General features: G+C 32.8%; 1 protein-coding gene across 2 annotated transcripts in view; it reads left to right on the top strand.

Annotated features, from left to right (window-relative positions):
- Positions 1–2,970: 2,970 nt before the first annotated feature.
- LOC133800123 (beta-galactosidase 6) overlaps positions 2,971–24,882 on the top strand; it is an 86,840-nt gene continuing 64,928 nt past the window's right edge. Inside the window, exons 1-4 of one of the 2 annotated variants that reach the window (XM_062238094.1) lie at positions 2,971–3,488; positions 8,338–8,433; positions 8,557–8,669; positions 19,208–19,274. In XM_062238094.1, the coding sequence (XP_062094078.1) occupies positions 3,315–3,488; positions 8,338–8,433; positions 8,557–8,669; positions 19,208–19,274 (450 nt within the window). In that variant the 5' untranslated portion in view covers positions 2,971–3,314. The remainder of the gene's footprint in view (positions 3,489–8,337; positions 8,434–8,556; positions 8,670–19,207; positions 19,275–24,882) is intronic. The other variant, XM_062238091.1, reaches the window with a different exon arrangement.

Below are 24,882 nucleotides of genomic sequence, written 5' to 3'. Positions count from 1 at the left end.
GCACACTAATCAAGGCCCTTAAGCCTTAATAGTAATTTTGGGTCGTTACAAATATAGAAGTGACTTACCTCCATATGTGCAAGTATTCTTTGTTTGGAGGCCTTTGGTACTTGTGCCCATTGAGTATAGTCTAGATATGCATACTGTCAAACAAGTAATCCTAGCTCTCTCGAGAAATTTGAGTTATAATCTTCGATCTCTTTATATGTCTCCCTCTCACGTCTCACTCGAGTGGGAGAGGACGCCCTAACTCTTGCATTTTTTCTCGTGTGTTCAATCCCTTTCAAGTAGCAAGGAAATAAGCTTACTATTCTTTCGTTCAAAATTAGGGAATTTCCCCAAATGGCTTGCGGAATAACTTTTCTTTATTATATATGCATCAAATCTATCAACTCGAATCAGATAAAGACAGTGACTTGTACATGTGGCATCCCACATCAATTAAATGTTTTTTTTATTGAAAAATTATTTTATTAAACATTTTAGTAGATATCCCAAATCTATAAAAAAAAAATTAACAACATAAAGACTATATTGTCATCTACCCCAAAAGTTAAAAAAACCTACAAACAACACATATAAAATATCCAGAATAAACAACAGAACATTGCAAACACATTTTTCTAACTAAAAGTCAAATTACATATAAAAAATATCTTAAAGCATATTAAATCTAATTGAAAAAATATACTATTAAAGTATAATTTTTCATACTTATTTAGCTAAAAACATAAGACTAACTAAAAATAATTAACTCAAATACAATTTATAGGTTCTATAATCTACTTAATTTAATTTTGTACATAATTTTTACCAAACCAACATAGAATCCATTTTAATAAAAAAAATACTAATTAACCATCTAATAATTTTCTAATCTCTAATCTCATTTTCACTATTTAAATGTTTTAAAAATCTAATAATAAAAACATTCACTCTCCCTAATATTTATTTATTTTATATTAAAAAGCTAAAAAAACTAAAAATAGTCACACTCTAATATAATAACAAATTTTTATTAAAAAACCTTAAGATATATATAGAAAACAACTACTTTTATATACATATATATATATATATTTATATAAAAGGGAATATAACCAATTGGTACCCTGTGTTTTATCGAAATACAGACATGGTACCTTATGTTTTCAATAATACTCATCTGGTACCCTGTAATTTGAAATTGTACATATTTGGTACCTTGGACTCAAATTTGAACAATAAAATTTTATCAATATGACCAAACTGTCATCGGTTATATGTAATTAACTAATTAAATTTGAATTGAAAACTCATATAATTGAGGACAATTTGGTCATATTGATCAAATTTAAGTTTAGGGTACCAAATATATACGATTTTAAATTACAGAGTATCTAATGAGTATTGTTGAAAACATATGGTACCAAGCAGATTCAGAGCCACTTTAGGCCGAGAAGGGGCTTAACCCTCACTGATATTTTTAAAAAACCACTTATATTATATATGTGTGTTCATTTTTCTTTTTCTTTTTACTAAACATATATGGCTTTCCTTACTTAAACTACTTAAGCCCACTTACACTTTTGTAAGTAACAATCTATTTGTATGTTCTTATATGTGTATGTATACATCTTTGAAGGAATATCAGACTAGTTAAATTTTAAATTTTTTAGTTTAATATGAATAACTAAATATGATAGAGCATATGTTTACTTATTATATAATGAAGAGATATAAATTTGTCAAACAATAGTTTTTAACCCATATATGATATAAATTTATCATCATTTTTACTCATATTAGTAATATTTATTCAAAGTTCAAGCCTTCACTGAGCTCCGTCACTAATACCAAGTATGTATTTCGATAAAACACATAGTACCAAATGATTATTTACCCTATAAAAAGCTAATAAAATTGAAAAAAAAATCCAAGAAAACTGAAAAATTAAAAACAAATTACCTTTTGAATCTTGAAAGAGTAGGCCAACTTCAAATCTTTTACTGGAGGGAAAAAAAACGTACTAAGAACACCTTCAAACACAAAATCCCCTAAACAAAAAAAAGGGTTACCATTTTATAAAGAGATACATATATATATATAAAAGTGAGGGAAATAGACTTTACCTTAAGAAATAGAGGGAAAAACTAAATTTTTGGAGAGAATCGGACCTAGAAATGGAGGTTTAGTGAGAGGGAGCTGGGATATTTTAGTGAGAGAGGCAGAGTGCAGAGGAGAGAGAAACCTCTTTCTCCAAATGAGTGAAGGGGGCAGAAGAAAGGGTGTCGTGTGGCCGAGATACGTAATGAACCTATACCCAGAATATGTTCTCGATATAGGCACTTAGCATTTTCGCCCGCGAAAAAAGATCTGCCTTTGTGAAAATACAACTACCAAGAACATGTTCTCGATATAGAGTTCTCGGTAAAAATAGATTTCTTTGTAGTGAACCAAGGAGAAATCTAAAGTATTCTAAAATTTTCTAATTTTCTAAGTAATTATAACTACTTTCTACTATTATCTAAATAATTTTAGAACTGAATGTGCATTATCTATACATTATCTAGTTAGTTCTAAGATTTTTCTAGAACATTCTAGAATCATAAATAACTTTTGACAAGGAATAGTATGCATAAATCTTTTCATAATTTGAAAGTATTCATAAATCTTTTCATAATCTTAAATCAGTATTCCCAAATGATTACTTAGTATAGACCAAAATTTTACAATGGAATAGATTTTTACTAGCATTAATTATTTCATAAAGAAATAATATTAGAGTGAAAACTATAAAGTTGGTTTCTTTTGGTAATTAGATTGGAACATTTTGAAACTATAGGTCACGGTCAAGGAAGTTCCAACAATATTAAATATTTTTCCCTATTTTAAATTATCAACTATTAGAAATGTAGTCACTGAAATCCCAATTCTCTAAAGTCATCGTAGAATAAAATGAGGATGAGATGAAAGTAAATTAATTAGGTGGTCATATATATACTGTCGGCTGCATGCGTTTCAATTTGGTGCGTTGGCAGTGTCAGAGCTATAGTCACGCGTTCATATAAAGAGTTTGGTTCTTTGCGCGCTCTTCAATCCCACGCCTTCTCTTACCTTACATTTCAGCCAAGCCTTTTTCATCACCTGCATGCCCACCAACCTACCTCTTATTTTTCCCTTTTAGTTCTCTTTGCTCTTTCATAAAAAGATAAATACATATATATATATATATATAACTATAATTCTTATGTGTCACTTACATTCTGCAAAATTCAAAGGATATAGAGAGAGAACAAAAGAGGGATTACATAATTGAGTTAGAAAATATAGGAATGAGTAATGGATGGTTGATAAAATGTTTGGTGGTGGTGAGTATTATTATGAGATGGGGTAGTATTGTTATGAGTGTAGAAAATGTCACATACGACGGGAGATCTCTTATCATCGATGGCCACAGACGACTGCTCTTCTCAGGTTCAATCCATTATCCTCGCAGCACTCCTGAGGTAGCTATATACGCCTATATTTCTACATGTATATATATATATATATGCGTGTGTACATGTACGTGTGTAGTGGAAAAAATTTTGGTTTCGAATGATATCCATGTTTAGAAAACATTTTCATTAAATAATTATCAAGAAACGTAGAGAATTAAGATGGCCCCCAACTTATCTTGAAAAACCATAAATGTGTGTGCGTGGAAAGCACATATAAGTACGCCATTGAAAATGTGGTATTTTTACGCTACTTCACTGCATATTACTTAGGCTGGTACAGTCAAGTTACCCACTTTTAGGCTATATGTTAATTAGTAAGAAGGAAAGAGCAAATAAGAATGATAAAAAATAATACAAAATGAATTATTTATTTATAATAAAAAAAATCCTTTTATATGATTTGGTGCGGAAATATAAATAAAAATGATAGTTTACTTTTAAATTAATGAGGCAAGAGTAGTCTTACATAGCCATAATAAGGTCCCAGCATTGGTTGCGTTTCTGTTTAATACAACAAACTTCTTCTGTGGCTAAGAATGGTTTTAATCGCTGATGATAATATTGCATTGTCCTCAAGAAAAAAGAGAAAATATTTTAGTGCTGCTACAGTGATGAGGAAATAACTATTGATTTTTTTTGTTTGTTTGTATATGTCACGGGCACAACTAGCTAGAGCCTTATTGTATTGAAACCAATTATTGAGGCTCATGCCTAGTTTAATGAATTACCTTTTTATCAAAATAAAAAAGAAAAGCTAGAGCATTATAATATATATGTTATTTGTTATAATGATAGTCTCGTGATAGTAGCAATTTTCTTATATTTGATTATGAATTCTTATAGTACGTAATAATAGATTTATATATCACCTTTTAATTGGTAAAACAAAATGTACATAAACTTTTAATATTTCCATTCATTATATTTTATTTTCCCCACTATAGATCCTCTTATAATTAAGTACATATATAACGTGTTAATACAAATTTGTCTTTTATGTGATTTAATTGTCAAGTGTTCGTGGCTATATAGGACGGTAAAAATATAACGCTCATAAGTTTAATTATTAAAAAAAATTGGAGAACAAATCAAATGAAAAAAAAATTCTAGCAGTAGCTATGAACATAGTAGTATATTTAATTTCTTTAGCTATAATTATAGTAGTAATACACTAATAAAAAAATTCTTTAAATTCAAATTTCTCTTCCCTAACCTTATGTTTGGTGTGGAGAAAAGAAAAATGAAAAGATAGAAAATGTATAAAGGATAGAAAAATAATATTTCTCTTATATTATTGTTTGGTAGGAAGGAAGGAACGAAAATAATATAAAAAGAAAATTATAATTTAATAATTTTATATAAATTATTTTGAACTAAAAATAAAGTTAAATAAGTAATTTGGTTTAAATGTATATTGTAAAAAAATTATATTTATTTTCCTCTCCAATTGAGGAAAGAAAACTTTTTGTGGGACCGCTAAGTTTTCTTTCATCCACTTGTCTCTTTCGTCATAGTTTCTTCCCAATCGAACATATAAAATTTGTTCTTCCATTTATTTTTCTCTCTAAACTTTTCTTTATAGAATTTATTAAATTTGTATAATTATCATATAAATTTCAAATAAATAAACAATATTATATATAAAAGAAATCACATTAAGATATTAAATGAAAATTAAATCAAAACATATTTTATGATTTTTAAAAATATGATAACCTTTTAAACATAAATGTTAATTTATTTAATAAAAATTAAGATAATTATTAAATATTTTATATTTTATAACATTTAAATTTATATTAATATAATTATTAAATATCATTGACTACAAAAAAGGCTTTCTAGGGCTCATGCCTTAAAAACTGAGGTTTTTTAGGACTCGCAAAGAAAGTTTTATTTTAAATTTTTTTTAAATTAAATGGTAGCCAAAGCTTCTGCTGGAGCTCCAACAGTGACGGCGGCGCCACCACCCCATGGTGGTGGTTTGGTTCGATCCTTTAGTGGGTTTTGAAGCCCAAAGCACAAGGAATGCAGTGGTGGTGATTATTTGGCTCGAGGTAGTCGGAATATGTCCAAAACATTTTGAAAACCCACATGGTCGTCGAACTTTTGAGGCTCTATCCACTAGGCTAGGGTCGCGCGTGAGGGTAGGTGCTGGGGGTTTCGGGGGCCGGGGAACACCATGGGCCGACGCGTGTAGGAGGTGGGTGGCCAGAGAAACCCACAAAAGTGGCTGGGCAGTGGGGTTTCGTGAGAGAAACCCACAAAAGTTTCCGAACTAGGAGGCTTCGTCGACTAGGCTTGGGGGCGCATGAGGCCATGGGCTCGCGGGGCTGGGGGTTTCGGGGGCCAGGGAACGCCGTGGGTCGGCGCAAGTAGGCTAGGGGTGGCCGAAGCGCCGCCATTCATGGCGGGCAGTGGAGTTCGTGAGAGAGAGAGAGAGAGAAATGGGGGAAGAGAGAAAGGAGAGAGAGATAGAGAGAATGGGTTGTTGTGTTTTTTTCTTTGTGATTTAATACATAATAAAACTTAGTTAAAAAAAATTCAAACTTTTAGGACACGCATCAGATTTTAGGACTCGCAATACTCTCAATGAGTGTCTTAAAAAGTCTAAGAACTTTTGTTAAAAAAAAATTCAAACTTTTAGGACACGTATCAGTTTTTGGGACTCTCAAAAGAAATTATTTAAGGGTTCTCAATGAGTGTCCTAAAAAGTGCATGAGATGTTGTTAGGACTCGAGCATCTAGGTGAGTGCCCTAAAAAAGTGTCCTAAAAGCATGTTTGTGTAGTAGTGATATAGTTTTGTATTATATATTATTATAATAATGATATTTTATAATATTTGGATTTGGATTTAAATTTTTATTAATTTAATTATTATATATGTAGTCTTACATTAAATATTATTATAATAATGATATTTCATAATATTTAAATTTATATTAATATAATTAATAAATATATATGTAGTCTTATATATGTATTTTTCGTTAAATATTTAGAATATTCTGTTATATTTAACAAGAATTTTTGTTATCTACACATTTTTATATAGAAGATATATATATATCTTCTATATAATAAGTGTGTAGATAACGGAAATTCTTGGTTTTATCATTTTTTTTTAATGTTAACTTTAACGGAATATTCTTATATTTAACGGTAGTTTGTAAATACTTAAACTTAAATAAAATAAAATAAATAATTAAAAAAAATAAAATAGGATATTTTTGAGATATTTACAGTGATAATTATTTAAAAATAATAAATAATTAAACTAATTAAAATATGATATTTTCAGATATTTTACAATGATAATTATTTTTAAATAATAAATAATTAAAAAAATTAAAATATGATATTTTTGAAATATTTTACAATAATAATTATTTAAAAATAATAAAATCATACGTTTTATAACCTTAATAAAATTTAATTAAACTTAACTCACTTATTAGAATAATATCATATTAAACCTGTAATATAATCTACTTTGAATTAGCAACAATTTTTTTTTTAAAACTAGCAAGAAACTTAAATTTAAAATCTACGTATAATATTTAATATTACATTAAATATATAATATATAATCTCTTGTTGTCACTCCCAAATTCAAAAACTAGAACAAACATAAACTTAAACAAAAAAAAAATTATTTAATTAAAATAGTATATTTATTTCAAAATTTATATGACATTAATATAAATTTAATAAAAATAATTAAAAAATTCTATAAATAAAACTAAACAAACGTGCATATTACACGTTGTTGTATCTAAGATATATGTATATATATATGAGTCATTTTGTACGAGGAGTTCACAGTTTTCATATTAATGAGAAAGTTGAATAGGGTAATCTGATAGTCTGGAAACTTAATTGCATCACTGTGTTTGGTTGTGCACTGGAATCTAATCTATAATTTTTGAGAATATCATTTTCTGTGTTTGGTTGTGTATTAGAATCTGTCAAGTTTTCATATTTTTCATAAAATTAATATAATAATATATTTTATCAAAATAATAAATAATATAATTATAAATAGCAAATGATATTTTAAAAAATTACAAAATTTTCCCTTAGATTATAATTTATAAAGAATTTTAGTCATGATTTTTTTTAACAAAACTAAAAAATACTGCTATTAAGTACTAGAATCTAGTATAATTTTTTAAAAATACAAAAATACCCTTATTTTATTTTTTTTTATAATATTTCATTTGTTATTTTAAACTAAAGTAATGATATAAATGTTTTACATATCAATTTATCTAATATAAACAAACATTATTTATCATTTTATATTTTGATATAGGTATGTTCGATTTTATATTACAAGCTTCAAAAACAAAATAAGTAGTCATTAACAATAAAATTATTGGTTTAAGATTTTTTTTTTTAAAATAATAATTTTGAAGTGTTTCACATTCTTGGATATGTGAAAATCACTTGTCAGGTGGGTTTCACTTGAACCCGGAATGAGTAAAAGTTAAAACTCACGGAGTACAGTTTCACATGTTAGAAAAATTCAAACCCTGTACCGAACATGAGAAAGTGTTAAGATTCTCATTCTCGTCTCCAAACACATATAGTAAATGATATGAATTGTAATTTTCAACTAAGTTATTAATAAATATATCATAAATATTATAATATAGAATTATATACACTTTTATAATTTTATTAAGGAGGAAAAACGTATCAAACTACTGAACTGTTCATACTGAATAACTCACATCGTATCATACACCGTTTTGAATTCTTTGCAATGTGAGTTAAATTATATTTTTCTTTTTTCAAATTTTATGGTCGGGTGCAATTTACGATTTGGAACCTTGGTAACTCATAATGCAGATGTGGCCATACTTGATTAAAAAAGCGAAAGAGGGAGGAGTTGATGTGATTCAGACATATGTGTTTTGGAACCTTCATGAGCCCAAACAGGGAGAGGTTAGTGATTAATCAACTTAACTTCACTCTGACTCACTTTTATGTATTAGTAGTATAACCCGTAATAATTTTCTATTGATTTATTCATGATATATTTCTTTCTTTAATGTGTTCAATGAACAGTACGATTTCAATGGTAGAAACGATTTGGTCAAATTCATAAAAGAAATCCAATCACAAGGGCTTTATGCTTGCGTTAGGATTGGACCATTTATTGAGAGTGAATGGACTTACGGGTATGCAACTTTACTCTAATTTTATTTTCTTCCCATCCTTATCATGTCCTTGCTTTCTTTGTAATTAACCTCCTCAACAAGAGGAAAGGTGTGGAACTACTTAAACTACGCTTAATATCACATGTCCTTTCTTTTATATGACTCATATACAATATGTCATTATCAATATTATAAAATCGTTATATATAGATTGACAAAAAATATAATTAATATCTTGTTTTGGAAAGGTTTATTTTGTTAGTTGTTTGAATTAAAGTAGAATTATCACGTTAATAATAATTTGATCTTTTTAAACTTATGGAAAATTCTCGATTCTTGAATTTTGAATGAATATTGAATTGGTTAATAATTGATGAATATGTTGAATGTTGATTGTCTTCAATGATTATCTGTAAAAGAATTTTCGATACTTAATTTAGTATAGATTTCTCTCAGCAGACTAACAAAGTAATAATTGCACAAAATCAATCCAAGGATTCATCACTCAAGTGTAGTTCTTTTATTTATAGGAAATTTTTAGAGAACGATAGCTAGAATACAACTTATATATCCTAGCTGTGCTTAACATTTTAGATCAGCCTAGCTCTAATGCAAATAATTAACTAGGTTTCACTTATGAAATGTTGAATGTGGAACCAAAGCTTTGATATGAATTCATTGTATCATACGTAGAATTGAAAAGAAGTGGATCAAGCTTAATGAAACGTTGTATTTCATTTAGAACACTTATTTAATGAGATATCTTTGAAGCTATTAACCCATAATTATGCATTGTATTAGTTTGTTTTTCCTCTCTTTCTATTCTGTTTTGAGTATATGGACAGGTGTCCTATTCTTGTTACAATGGTCCCCTCTGGTACTCTATATAATATGTGTACTGTAATGAGAATGACTCTCAAGGAATACCAACATTTTATTATATTCCTTATAACATGGTATCAGAACCATAACGTCTCCTTTCATGGCGTCTGAACTTAGTATGGGGTCTACCACCCCACCAGTACACAACACCTCCCCTGACCCACTGGTCTCTTCTTCGGCACCACCAGTCACACCGACCCCACCACCACCTGTTCCTTCTTTTTTTTCTCAGCCCCAACTTTCATCTAATTTCCCTTCTGTTAGCCAAACATTCTCCATTAAACTTGATGACACCAACTATCTTGTATGGAAAATGCAAATGCTCAATATAGTTATAGCCAATGGGTTGGACGGCTACCTTGATGGAACGATGGTCTGTCCGGCACAATTTCTTCCAGAGTCCTCTCACCAAAATCCTGAGTTTGTTTCTTGGCACCGCTTTAACAGGTTACTCATGAGCTGGTTGTACGCCTCACTCTCTGATGGCATGCTCGATCAGATTGTTCATTTTACTACTGCTGCTGAGATCTGGTCCTCCCTCGCGCACATTAACACCGCTGCTTCTTTTGCTTGGGTTTCGGAGGTTTGCACCACCTTGCAGACCATCAAGAAGGAAGGGCTCACGACATTTGCCTATTTGCAAAAACTGAACTCCCTTTGCAACACTCTGGCGTCGGCCGGGGACCCTGTCTCGTCCCAGGACCACTTGATTTACCTATTGAACAGTTTCGGCATGGAGTACAATGCCTTTGTTACCTCGATTCAAGCTCGTTTCCTCAAACCCACCATCGAGGAGGTCCACTCGCTGCTTCTTAGCTACAATGCATGCCTTGAACGCCAAACGGCTGCTGCCACCCTTAGCTCCCTTCAAGCCAATTTTTCCAATCTCACCTTACCCAAATCCAAACCCCATTCTCAACCTTCTTCCCTTTCTTCTCCGTCCCAATACCCTCATCGATCTTCTTTCCGCCCCTCATACCAACCTTCTTCTTCTTCCCCTCGACCTTCTCAGCCTCGGCTGCCATCACCACACCCTCCATTCTCACCTGGCCATCGTGCTTTCCGCTCTCCCAAATGCCAGATCTATTTTAAGATTGGTCATTCCACCAATGCTTGTTTTCACAGGTCCAACCTTAGCTTCCAACCCCCACAACACTCTCCTCGACCATATCATGCCTATTTTTCTCACCACACTCCTCATACCCCATCTCCTCCTCCAACAGCTCATGGTGTTGTCTCTGACCCACACTGGTATATGGACTCCGGGGCCTCTCATCATTTCACACCGAACCTTAACTTGCTTGAGTCTCCTCAGCCGTTCCATGGTGGTGACCAAATTACTTTGGGCAATGGTAAGAGTACCTCTATCTCTCATGTTGGCTGTGCTTATTTACTTGCATATAACTCTGCTCTGAAATTGTCCCAAGTCTATCACTCCCCTGCCTTATCCAAAAACTTGTTAAGTGTCTCCAAACTTTGTTCTGATAATCAAGCTTATGTTGAGTTTCACCCCACTTTTTTCTGTGTTAAGCACCAGGGCAGTCACAAAATCCTCCTCGAAGGAATCCTTGATCAGGGCATTTATCGTGTCTCCTCTCCTCCATCGCTTCCTTCCTTTGCCCGCATATCACCACAGCTCCATCTCTCCACCAAGTCTTCTCCTCATCTGTGGCATTCTCGGCTTGGCCATCCTGCTCCAGATGTTCTTTCTAAAGTTTTTTCTATATGTAATCTTTCCTTTTCTAAACATGAATGTATTTCCTTTTGTACTTCCTGTCAGTTAGCAAAGTCTCACCGACTTGCTTTTCCTTCTTCTGTATCTCGGGCTTCCATGCCCTTTGAATTAATACACTCTGATCTTTGGGGTCATTCCCCTATTACTGCAATTACTGGTGTCAAATATTTTGCATTATTCATAGATGATTATACCCGTTTCACATGGCTTTATTTACTCAAGTCTAAGGATGAAGTATTTTTTGCTTTTCATACTTTCAAAGCCATGGTTGCTACTCAATTCAATGGTGTTATCAAACGTGTTCGTACTGATTGGGGTGGGGAATTTCGCACTCTTTCTTCTTCTTTTTCCGCTCTTGGCATACATCATGAAATCTCTTGTCCTCATACGCCCCAATAGAATGGTCGGGTGGAACGCAAAAATCGACATGTTGTCGAAGTTGGTTTGACCCTTTTAACCCATGCGTCCATGCCTCTTCATTTTTGGCCTTATGCTTTCAGTACAGCGGTGTACCTTATCAATCGTCTCCCTACCCGTGTACTCAATTCTCTCAGTCCATTTCAAACCTTGTGCAACAAACTCCCTTCCTATGCTCATTTTCGTGTATTTGGTTGTGAGTGTTTTCCCTTTCTCCGTCCTTACAACCATCACAAGTTAGAACTTCGCTCTGCGTCTTGTGTTTTTCTTGGCTATAGCAGCCATCACAAAGGTTATCTTTGTCTCAATCCCTCATCAGGGCGTGTGTACGTCACTCGTCATGTTATTTTCAATGAAACTTGTTTTCCTTTTTCTTCTCTTCCTTCTCCTTCTATCACTGTTACCAAACCCCACTCTGTTATCCATTGCCTTCCTTTCCCACCTTCCCATCAGCCTTCCCCTAATCCCCCTCGTTCTCCTCCTTCTGTTCCCACCTCTATTAGCTCTCCTTTGATTCCTGCCAACCCCTCTACACCCACTGTTTCTTCTTCTTCTCCTACTGTTTCGGCCTCCACTCCCTCTAGTTCTTCTTCCTCCTCCTCGTGCTCTCCTCACCCTCTTCCATTGCAGGATAATTTGCATATACCTCATGAGACTACTATTGCCCCTATTAATTTACACCCTATGGTTACACGTGCTAAGTCAGGCATACACAAGCCTCGTTTATTTTACAGTGTGGCTGCAGGTACCCCTATTGAACCATCTACCTACCGAGAGGCCAGCCAATATGATGAGTGGAACCAATCGATGCAAACGGAGTTCACTGCTCTTCAATCTCAGGGTACTTGGTCTCTGGTTCCACCTCCAGCAAAGTGCAAAATTATTGGTTCTAAATGGGTTTACCGCCTTAAACTCAAAGCTGATGGTTCCGTTGACCGTTACAAGGCGCGTTTGGTAGCCAAAGGATACCACCAAACGCTTGGCTTGGATTTTCATGAAACATTCAGCCTGGTTATCAAGCCCACTACGATACGGATTGTCCTCTCCTTGGCTGTTTCTTTGCATTGGCCTATCCAACAACTCGACATCCAAAATGCCTTTCTCCATGGGGACCTCACCGAGACAGTTTATATGTCCCAACCTCAGGGGTTTGTGGACTCATCTCGGCCTACTCACGTTTGCAAGCTCTCCAAATCCATTTATGGTCTCAAATAATCGCCCTGTGCCTGGTTCCTCAAATTGAGTACTGCTCTACTTGACTGGGGTTTTGTCGCATCCAAGGCCGATTACTCCATGTTCATCTACACCACACCATCTGTTATGCTTATTCTTCTTGTGTATGTAGATGACATTATTGTCACTGGTTCATGCTCTTCAACTATCACTCAGCTGCTGTCTTATCTCCACACTCAGTTTGCGGTTAAGGACCTTGGCCCACTTCATTTTTTCCTCGGTCTTCAAGTCCATCGCTCTTCCTCAGGTCTTCATTTATCCAAAACTAAGTACATACGAGATTTACTATCCAAGACAGGGCTTCTTGATTCAAAACCAGTCAACACTCCCATTGCTCTTGGTCCTTTATCTCTTTATGATGGCAATCCTTTACCCGATGCCACTGAGTATCGCAGCCTTGTGGGAGCTTTGCAATATTGCACTTGTACTCGGCCTGACATTGCTTACCCCGTTAATAAACTATGTCAGTTCATGCACGCCCCCACTGATGTTCACCTCATTGCTGCCAAAAGAGTTTTACGTTATTTGAAGGGGTCTGCTCACCTTGGCCTTTTTCTACAGCCAGACACCAAGTTTTTGCTTCAGTGTTACACTGATGCTGATTGGGCTTCCTGTCCGGATGACCGCCGCAGCACAAGTGCGTATTGTATTTTCTTTGGCATGAACCTTGTCTCGTGGTCTTCTGCAAAACAGAAAGTGGTTTCTCGATCAAGCACTGAATCTGAGTATCGGGCGCTAGCCAATGGAGTATCGGAACTTTCCTGGATCAAGTCTCTTCTCTCTGAACTTGGCGTTCCTCTCTCCTCTGTTCCTTCTTTGCTCTGCGATAATTTGAGTACGCTGCACCTTGCTTCCAATCCAGTTTTACATGGCCGCACCAAACACGTTGAACTAGACTACCATTTCGTTCATGAACACGTTAATCGTCGCTCTCTCTCGCTGGTGTTCACTCCTTCTGCTGAACAAGTTGCTGATAGTCTCACCAAGCCACTGGTTGCTTCTCGTTTTCAGGAGTTAAGGACCAAACTCACTGTTCTTCCTAGACCATTGAGTTTGAGGGGGGATATTAACCCATAATTATGCATTGTATTAGTTTGTTTTTCCTCTCTTTCTATTATGTTTTGAGTATATGGACAGGTGTCCTATTTTTGTTACAATGGTCCCCTCTTGTACTCTATATAATATGTGTACTGTAATGAGAATGACTCAAGGAATACCAACATTTTATTATATTCCTTATAACAGAAGCACGTGTCACAATGCATTAAGTAAAACGGTGTGCGTTTCTCATAAGTTTCTAAATAAAGAATTTTGGCTCTTAAATGGATAATTAAATTTTGTCTTTATATTCATTTGGTTAAAATATACAATATTCAGAACTGTGATGGCATAATTATCCCTTCATATTTGAGAAGAATTTAGAGGAAGGAGGAAGAAGATACTAGTTGTATAGTCAGGTTTCCATATAAAACAATCACACTGTAAGTGTCAAATAATAGCTAGAAAAGAGAAATATTGACCAATTGTTATGTGTCCTAACATCTTCGTAAGTTGATGGTGTTGTGAAGCACAAGTGACATTCCTTAAAACTTTGGAATTGAATCTTTAGAGGGTTGATATTATATTATAGATGATGAATGATAGACTCAAGTCAAATCTAAGGAGAAGTACTAAAAAATACTTCCAACAACTATATGTAGTGAAGATTAAATTCAAGTTAATTAGGACAACTTCATTATTGAGTTGAACTCTTTTATGTAGCTAGAGAAGAAAATCATCATATAATTAAGTGTGGTGGGAAGATGTTGAGTGATCCCAATAGTTTGGTAGTTGATTAAGTTTGTTTGTGATGATTTTTGGCGATACTGGTTGATCGAGGGGATGGAGGAAGCAATATTATAATAGATTTTGAATTGAAAAGTTCTGACACCTAGTTAAAATTTATAGTAACAGAACAAAATTGTGTATTTAAAATTAATAGCTCAAGGAATTTAGAGTCACCGTGTACACAGTTTCCACATTATAAATAATGTATACAACATACCAAATAAATTAAATAGGTGTCAGCACTATATATTATATGTGACCAAAAATTAAACAATATTCTAAATATTACTCATAAGTAATTTACATATTAAATCAACTAATCATAGTGTTTGTTATATAATGTGCATTTTAGTGTTGCTCAAAATCACTTCGTGGATAAAATTTTCTATTTTGAACTTTTAATGACTGAACAACTTACTTGCACAAATAATCTCCAAACTACACGTATCTTAGAAAGTTGGTTCTTATGTATACATTTTTGTAATTTGATAACAAAGGTACTGTTTTGATGCAAATATGTTTCTAGGACTAACACCATTAAAAAAAAATTCGTTATAAAACTTACAACAAATAAATCAAATATAATTTGGTGCCTATACTTTGCATGTGTTAGCAAATTGGCCTCCAACTTTATTATTTTTAATATATTTTAAACTTGTGATGTAAAATATACAATTAAAACAAAATGTAGAATATAAAATAAAAGTAAAAAATCAATAAAAACTAAAAAAAAAATTTATAAGAGCTTATACATTAACAAAAATATATATAAATTTATTCATAATTAAAATATTGAAAAAACTATATTTAAAAATTATTAAAATAAAGTAAAACATTGAATAAGAGTTAAGGAAACTATAAATAAAAGTTTAAATTAACAAGAGAACATCATTATAATTTGTTTTTTTTATCATATTTTTATGTTATGATCATACTAAGGATCTCATTATTAATTTAAATACAGTATCATAAAACTATAAAAATGTAAATCATATTTATAAACAATAACTTTATTCTTTATATATTTATTATTTTTAGTTAATTTGAATTTTATGGTTTTTTAACTCTTATTCAATTTTTGTTATTATACTAATAACATTGAATACGAATTAAAAATATATATTGTAAATTAACAATAAAATATATAAATAATTAAGTTTAAATTATACATATATATTTTTGGTAATTTAAATGTTTATAGTCTAATGAGATAAATGAATAGTATGATCATAACATACAAATAATAATAAAAGTTTAAATATAATATTGTTGTTTTGTTAATTTATAGTTTCCAATAATAATAAACTTTAATTTATACTTAAAATATTGAATAAGAATTAAAAATTTAAATTAATTAACATTAAAAATCAAAATTATAAAATATTAAATACTAAATACTAAATTATGTTTATGTTAAAATTTAAACTTTTATAGTTTTATAGATCATATTCAAAATAAATATGACTTCAATAGTATTATTATAACACACAAATATAATAAAATCTAAAATCATAATATTGTTCTTTTGTTAATTTTAATTTGTGTTTTTCTTAGATCTTATTTGATGTTTTTCATTTTTTATATGCTTTAAATTTTTTAATTTAAAATTAATTAATATCTATTTTTATTGGTTTAAGTTTTTATAACAAAAAAATAATTTTAGTTAATTTTTTGTATATTTTATATTTAGTTTTAGTTTTAATTCTATTTTTGAAAGTAAAAAAAATAAAATATATTATTATCAAATAGTAGTTAAATATATTAAAAATAATAATGCCTAGAATAATTTTGCCAATACATGTAAAGTACAAGAACTAAATTGTATTTGATTTTACTTGTTAAGTTTTTTTTTATACGTGGGTGCGCCTTGTTACTTGATTTTTTTATGACAATATTTATTGTAGTTATAGTAAAAGTCCTACAAATTTTTTGAAAATTCTAAATAATTTATATTAACGCAAACTAAGTTCAAAACAATTGATTTTACACATGAATAATGTAACGACCCACTACTCTAGACTTTTTGGACCATTAACGAAACTATACATAAAACTTACATTTTTGCGAAAATACCATAATTTATCAGAAACTTGTAGAAACAAAGTTTACTTTCATAAAATAAGTAGGATATGGGTACCCATTGTCTTTAAAACAAAAAAAATACTTAAAGTAAAAAGGGTTACATAGAAAATGCGGAAAAATACATTTAAAAACCATAAAAACATAAATAAGACTACATCCTCGAATCGAATAACGCTCGGCCCATTGACTCCATTCATCATCGATACACATCCTCTAAGCGTCACGAATCTTTCCGCCTCTAAAGCTTATTTCCTGCACATAAACAGAAAGAAATGAGCCTAATGCCCAGCAAGGAAAATCTAACACATAGTCATAAACATAAACATAATTTCATAATAACGTAAAGACATCATAACACATAATTTACTTATATTAATGGCCATTATTACTTGGGGTCCCATAGACTAAACAAGCATATGCCCATGGGATTAGTGGGGTCCTACTAGCTAAGTAGGTCATATGCCCATAACCCATTTGGGGTCTTGTTAGCCATATGGGTCATATGCCCAAGCCTACAAACATACACATATACATATCATAACACTTTTAATAACATAAAACATATAGATAACATAAGCACATAACATATAGATTCTAGCATATTTTCCTTACCAAAGTTACCGAGATTATGGACTGAGTTGGGACTTTTGGAACACTCCTAAAACCATAAGAAAGAGTGAGTCTAAAGAGAGGAGATGAAATGAAAGAGATGGAAAGACTAAACCATAAAAACATACTTACCAACTTATATGCTTAAGAGCTTGGATTCCCTAACCAAAATAAGAATAAGGTTAGGGGACTAAGTAGAAGGTTTTGAGAAAAGAAATAACATAAAATACAGAAAGGAACTAGAGTTTTGGGTTTACCTCAAAGATTGCAAGATCACTCTAACCTTCACCGAAATACTATAGAACTCACTTCCCAAAGTGTTTGATAAGCTTATGATGTTTAAGCTTATAGTTTTTCCCCAAACCAAGTGTTTACACTCTCACACTCACTTAACACTAGCAGCCTCTGAACTTAGAGCAAATGGTGAATAATGGCTGGGTACTAGGTCCTATTTATAGAGTTTGGGAATGAAAATATCTTGATTTTACTTGAATAAAAATAATGGCTTTTTAGGTGAAAATCATTTGAATAATCGTTCAGCAGAGGCTGAAGACTCGTTCACAAGATGCTGGACTGTTGAAGGAGTTTGAATGGCTGAAAGGAAATGAATTCAAAAGAGTTTGAATCCATGCTGAAGGAGGCGATATATCGCCCCCTGTAGGCGATATATCGCCTGGGCCAGTATGCCCGAGGCGACCGTGCATCGTTTCGTGTTTTCCGTATCTACGTGCTGCGACATATCGCCCCCTATAGCTGCGATATATCGGCACACGCTGAATATTTAAACACGAAATTACATATTTTTAGCTAAGTTTGAATGGAGTAAACAGCCTTGACTAAGCCCTCAACGTACTCAAACCTGCTGACTGACCTTATAACATTCAAACTTTACTCCTTATTATATTTAATCCTCAAAAATCTTAATCCTTAATTACCATTCAAAACATGTGCTTAAAATCCTATTGGTTGATGTCTAAACCTTATAATATAATAATATAATCCTTAATATCAGTCACATTAATCAAACCTTAGGTTATACTTAATATTCTTAAACTATAGGTTAAACTTAGAAAATCTATAAGTACTACTATGAGTGTCCAAATAATTCCCGGTCTGAACCAAAAATCCATAGTAACAAAGGTAATGCTATAAATACTATCATACTACTATCTATCTTAGCTAAGTAAAGTTCTTGGACTCTACAAATAAAAAAGAAAAACACGTGCAAGAAGTTATTTAAACTCTATTTTTGATACGGTAAATTATTCAAAATTTTCTGAAATTTTACAAGAGTTTTGTTATAACTACAATGAACGCCGTCATATAAAAGCTGAGTCAAAATGCTACCATATGTCCGTATAGGAAGCAAGCTAGCTGTCTAGTACAATATTTTGGAGTGTTGTAACGAAGAACTTCCTATGTCTTTAATGGATTTATTAAATGTAAGTTCTAGTAACATATTTGCATTAGAACAATACATTTAGGAATTGATTTGCCCAAAAAAAAAAGTATGAAGATCGATTTTGCTAAGGCACAAATGTTATTTTGAAAACTATTTGTACAAATAAGTCACCAAAAATCAACTTATTTTTTCTATAGCTTTTGAGTGTGATAATTAAACTGATTAGACCTAAATTGAGAATTTTGGCATCGCCATTAATGAACAATTTATATATATATATATAGATATAGATATATACTTTTTGTTTTCTTGTTATAGTAATTTATGAATATTATCTCAACTAATGAGTGTTGCAAATTTACAAACTGACAGAGGATTTCCATTTTGGTTGCATGATATACCCAACATCACTTATCGTACTGATAATGAACCATTCAAGGTAAGTATCTATCACTTACCAATTTTAAGAGATAAGTTTTTTATACTAAGATTTAAATTTAAAGTAGTTTCAAATTTGAGAGAGTGCTATTTCGTGTAGAAAATTAACTAGGATCAAGATTTAACAATATGACTATGTACAACCTGTAGAAGTGATCAATAAAAACCAAGGATTAATTTCCACAACATAATTAAATATCACTAAAATCTTAAAACATAAAATATTTAAGGACACACATTTGTAATTTTTTATCTAAAACATAAACAAATTGTGACACGGTATAGAATACAATTGAATTTAAGAGTGTGGACAATTAAGGAATAAGTGCACAACTTATGAGTGTGTCATATATTACATATTTATTCAGATTCTTACGAAATGCAACAAAACTAATTATTTTTTATTAGTTAAAATTCATTTGTGCTGATTTTAAAGCTTGAAGGATATTGACTCTCAGAAATCTTAGAACACATGTGGTTCCAAATGACTTAAAAGTCTTATAACATGTGACCTTATTATAGGTACAAACTTTTATGTAAATTGTCCTAAAGAAATTTTTTTTTTGACGTAATAGATTCTACAAAAACCGACGTGGTAAGTTAGGGTCCTACATGGTCTTGTGAGGCACGTATAGGACATTTTACATTTTTTTTTTTTAAATTAACATAATAGTTGCTTCATGAACCAATATTACAGAAATTTGGAAACCGACACTAAAAGCTTTATTTATATATTTGTTTTTTTTATTTATATTTTACATGAAGCTGATTTTTATAAGTTAATTTTATTTAATTTTTTAATGTATTTTATATTTAATAAAATCATAATATATTAAATTTGTCAAAAAAATCATAATATATTAAACTAAAGTAAAGTTCATAAGCTAAACATATTTTTCATAAAATTAAAATAAAATTTTATGGAAAATTTTATACTATACAATTCCTAATATTAACAAATTCACCAATGTAAAATGTAACTAATTATAAAACTAAATTAATATACAAAACAAAAATCAACTAAAGTATAAATGTTATTCATCTCCCTTGTTATCTGTTGTGCAAAACAGGGAATCACCACACCAGCTTCTGAACACTTCAGTTGATTGCCAAGAACCACTAAGAACAACAATACTCAAAGAACAGAGAACACTAATTTACGTGGTTTCCTAATGAGACAATAAAGTTCTCATTAGACTAGTCCACGGCAGAAATCTATATCAAGCTTTATTGAAAAATATAAAGAATGTTTACAAAAAATGAGCCAGACCTTACAAGAAAATAAGAGGGTGCTATATAAAGCCAACCTGAAACATACTATAAGCTAATAACAAAAAATAACTGAAACTAACTAACAGACTATCTTAAGGACTTAAGTACATTAATTGGTCATTACAACAATTCTCCACCTTGACCAATTAAAGTACATTACAGATCAGTAAACAATTATAACAGACATATTACAATTTAAAAACTATAACAGAGATTCCTAAGATCACAATGCTTATGTGTGAGTGATCTGAAGCAAGCTTAGACAACGTCTAAACTTGGCTGTTGGCAGTGATTTTGTGAGCATATCTGAGGGAATATTTTCTGTAGCAATCTTGTGTAACTGAACCTTTCCTTCTGCAATAATATCTCGGATGAAGTGTAACCTTACATCAATATGTTTGGTTCTCTCATGAAACACTTGATTTTTACATAGATGTAATGCACTTTGATTGTCACAGTAGACACTTACATATCGCTGTTCTATACCAAATTCTCGAGTGATCCCCTTAAGCCATAAGGCTTCTTTAACTGTAACGCCCTAGCTACCCCAGAACAGTTACGGAGAACGGTGAATCGGAAATTTGACCCGCTACCCGAGTCCTTTGGTTAAAAACGTGATCTAAGTGTTATTATTAGGTTAAGGTAGAAAACCAGTAAAAAGGTAAGGGTACATTTCATTAAGTAAATAAACTGCTCATGAGTCTTTTAAAATGTTTACAAGTAGTTCGTAATACAAAAGAGTCGCTACAGTTCCAAATTTACAAACTCCGCCGGCCTAAGCGGCAAAAATAGGGTAAACCCCTAGTTCCTCTGAGCACTCCTTGACCGTGGCGGTCAAGCGGCCCTGTATGTACATCACATCGCCCAAGCTCTCCACTCAAGGCTGGCCAATCTTTTCCTTTCCTTTACCTGCACCACATAGCACCCATGAGCCAAGGCCCAGCAAGAAAACACAATAAAGTACGATATAATATCAACAACGATCATAATAACCATCCAGGACTATCAGTCCAACGAATAGGTGACAATAGCCAAAAGTCACAGTAATGAGCATCGCTCCCTCTAGCCATGTGATGATAGGGTCACCAGGGCTTAACTGATAAGTGTTTCATTCATAAGTTTGTTCAGGACAGGTGCATGGTGATTGGTCACCAACATAACCTTCCTCACGACTCTAGAGTCGAAACTATGGACGACGTCCCTTAGCCACGTGACAAACAGTCACCGGGGTCATATACCTTGGCTATAGTCATCTGGTCGTAGACCAGGCAAGCGCTTATAAGTTCTTCGACCTTAGGGTCGGTCTCGCATTAATGCCATAGAGCCATTCAATGCGTGATCGTTGACTTTAGAGTCGGTCCCTGACTAGTCAGTGTCTTGAACAGGTAATCAATATTCATTAGCATTTAGTATGTAATCCACGTTCACATATATCAACCAACATGCTTCAATATCAAACCATGCATGTCATATACCTGTACAGGGTGCAACTGTATCCATACTTTATTCTTACCTCAAGTTCGAGCGAGAAGTATGATAAAGACGACCCCTGAGAACGATCGGTCTTTTAGTTCCTTAGCGGTTACCTAATCACAACCAATTATAACCTCAAATAATGAGAATCCACAATAATAGGGTCTTAACCTAAGCACCGTCCTCGGGACCTCGAAACATGCCCACACGGTGAGTAGATTCGATCCCGGGCCTTAAGGATTGAAACCCCAAGTCAAAAACCCTTAAAAACACTCAAAACGGGGTTTGGAAGGAACAGGGTAGCGCTACAGCGCTAAACTCAGAACCGCCCAAGTGCCAGAAACCCTCCTGAGGAGCGCTATAGCGCCCTAGGGTGGGCGCTGTAGCGCTACCTCCAGCCCAAAACTTCCCTGAACCGACCTTCTTCATCTCCTTCGTTTCTAACTCGATTCCCAAACTTCCAAAGCCTATTCTTGATGCCAAATGAACCCAAAAACCATCCCAACACACCCCAAACATCACAAGCATGGGAACCCTAGCCAAAACTCCCAACAAAACCCATGAATTCACCCTAGAAAACTCAGCTGCAAAACAAAACCAAAACAGAGCAAACCAGAGAAACTATGGTTAGAAACTTACCCAAAGCTTGGCTTATGAAGCTCTTCAATGATGGAACACACTCCCAATCTCCCAAGGCTTGCTTCCTAAGCTTGAATCCTCAAAATTGGTTCAGAAACCACAAAGAACAGAGAGAAAAAGAAGGTACAGGAGAACTCTCAAAGATACTCTGTTTTTCCATCACCTTTTCAGCTAAATAAGGTTATATCTATCCTAGGGGTGAAATGACCATTTTACCCCTAGGTCAATTAATGGTTTCTAAAGACTCCCAAGGGCATTTTTGGTACTTTCCTCCTAACTCGTTAATCATAATTAACGCTCTCTAATTCCCGCTATTCTCAAAAATCATAAACACCAATAATTCACATCCCGTTACCCTTTATCTCCCGGTAACGCTCTAACCATCAAAATCACCCCGAGACTCAAACCAAGTCCCGACACTTATACCTGTTGTGACTAAACCACTAATTAATATTCTACGATCGTCTCGTGTCGAAGAGCTCGAACAAACCCACATCATAATGTGGTCTCAACATATATCATCGGCATGCATACAATTAACATTATATTATAATATAATTCTCATAAACATACATAAACACGTTAAATGGCATAATTAAACAATTATGGCCCTCCCGGCCTACTAATCCAGCCGTTAACCATAATAGGGAATCCGGGGCATTACATTAACAGCCTCTGTACAAGCAATATACTCTGCCTCTGTTGTTGAGAGAGCTACAATAGATTGAAGATTAGCTTTCCAACTAATAGCACAGCCATTAAGTTGAAAAACAAAACCAGTTTGGGACCTTCTAGTGTCTAAATCTCCTGCATAATCAGAGTCAACAAACCCTAATACACCTATTTTGTTGCAATCAGAGCCATATATTAATCCTATGTTTGAAGTTCCCTTTAGATACCTCATGAGCCACATAACTGCTTTCCAATGTTCAACATCTGGTTTCCCCATAAACCTACTAACCACACTAACACCATAGCATAAATCGGGTCTTGTACAGACCATAATGTACATTATGCTACCTACCACATTAGTATAGGGAATAGATTCCATGAATTTTTCTTCCTTATCAGTAGAGGGTGAATGAGAATTTGAGAGTTTAGATTGTTGAGCTATAGGAGTACTTACAGAGCTAACTTTATCAAAACCAAACTTAGATAAAGTTTTAAGAATGTACCCCTTTTGAGATAGCTTCAGCCTCCTTAGCTTTCTATCTCGAGTGATCTCTATTCCAAGTATTTTCTTGGCAGACCCCAAATCCTTCATGTCAAATTCTCTATTCAGTAGCTTTTTAACTTTGTCAATCTCAGTCATATATTTGCTAGCAATTAGCATGTCATCCACATATAACAAGAGAAAGACAGTTGACATTGCATTTCTAACATACACACAACTGTCATGAGCACTTCTTTTGAAACCAATTTTAGTAATAAAATCATCAAACCGCTTATACCATTGCCTTGGTGATTGCTTTAAGCCATACAAAGATTTCATTAATAAGAAAACCTGATTTTCCTTACCCTTTACCTCAAAACCTTCTGGCTGTTTCATTAGGATTTCTTCTTCAAGATCACCATGTAGAAAAGCTGTCTTTACATCTAATTGTTCAAGCTCAAGATCTTCAGTTGCCACAAGACTCAGTAGCATTCTTATTGAAGTGTGTTTGACTACTGGTGAGAATATTTCATTGTAGTCAATACCTTCTCTTTGTGTGAAACCTCGAGCCACAAGCCTTGCTTTATATCTAGGCTTTTCTACCCCTGGTATTCCTTCCTTAAACTTATAAATCCACTTGCAGCCAACAATTTTCTTCCCGATATGTTTATCTATCAGTTTCTAGGTGTTATTTTTATTTAGAGAATCAATTTCTTCTCTCATAGCTTTACTCCACTCAATCTTATCAACTGATGTCATAGCTTCAACATAAGTCCTTGGTTCATTTGCATTTTGCTCAGCTATACTCAAAGCATAGTGTACAATGTCTGCAAAACCAAACCTTTCTGGTGCCTTTATGTCTCTCTTTTCTCTGTCTCTAACCAGTTGATAATCCCAAGTGTTGTCAACTATATCCATGTCACTTTCTGCCTTTTCTTCAGTTTCTTCTTCATGTTCTTCTGAAGTATCATGTTCCTCTTGAAAATGATTAAAAGGTATCTCCACCTCAACTTGAATCGTCTCCTTTATTTCTGGCTTTGTATGAGCATTAGATTTATCTTGTTTGAGTGTA

Source organism: Humulus lupulus, chromosome 1, assembly GCF_963169125.1.
Source record: "Humulus lupulus chromosome 1, drHumLupu1.1, whole genome shotgun sequence".
NCBI lineage: Eukaryota > Viridiplantae > Streptophyta > Magnoliopsida > Rosales > Cannabaceae > Humulus > Humulus lupulus.
Note: the sequence above shows the minus strand (reverse complement) of the source record. Positions and strands in the feature narration are given on the sequence as shown.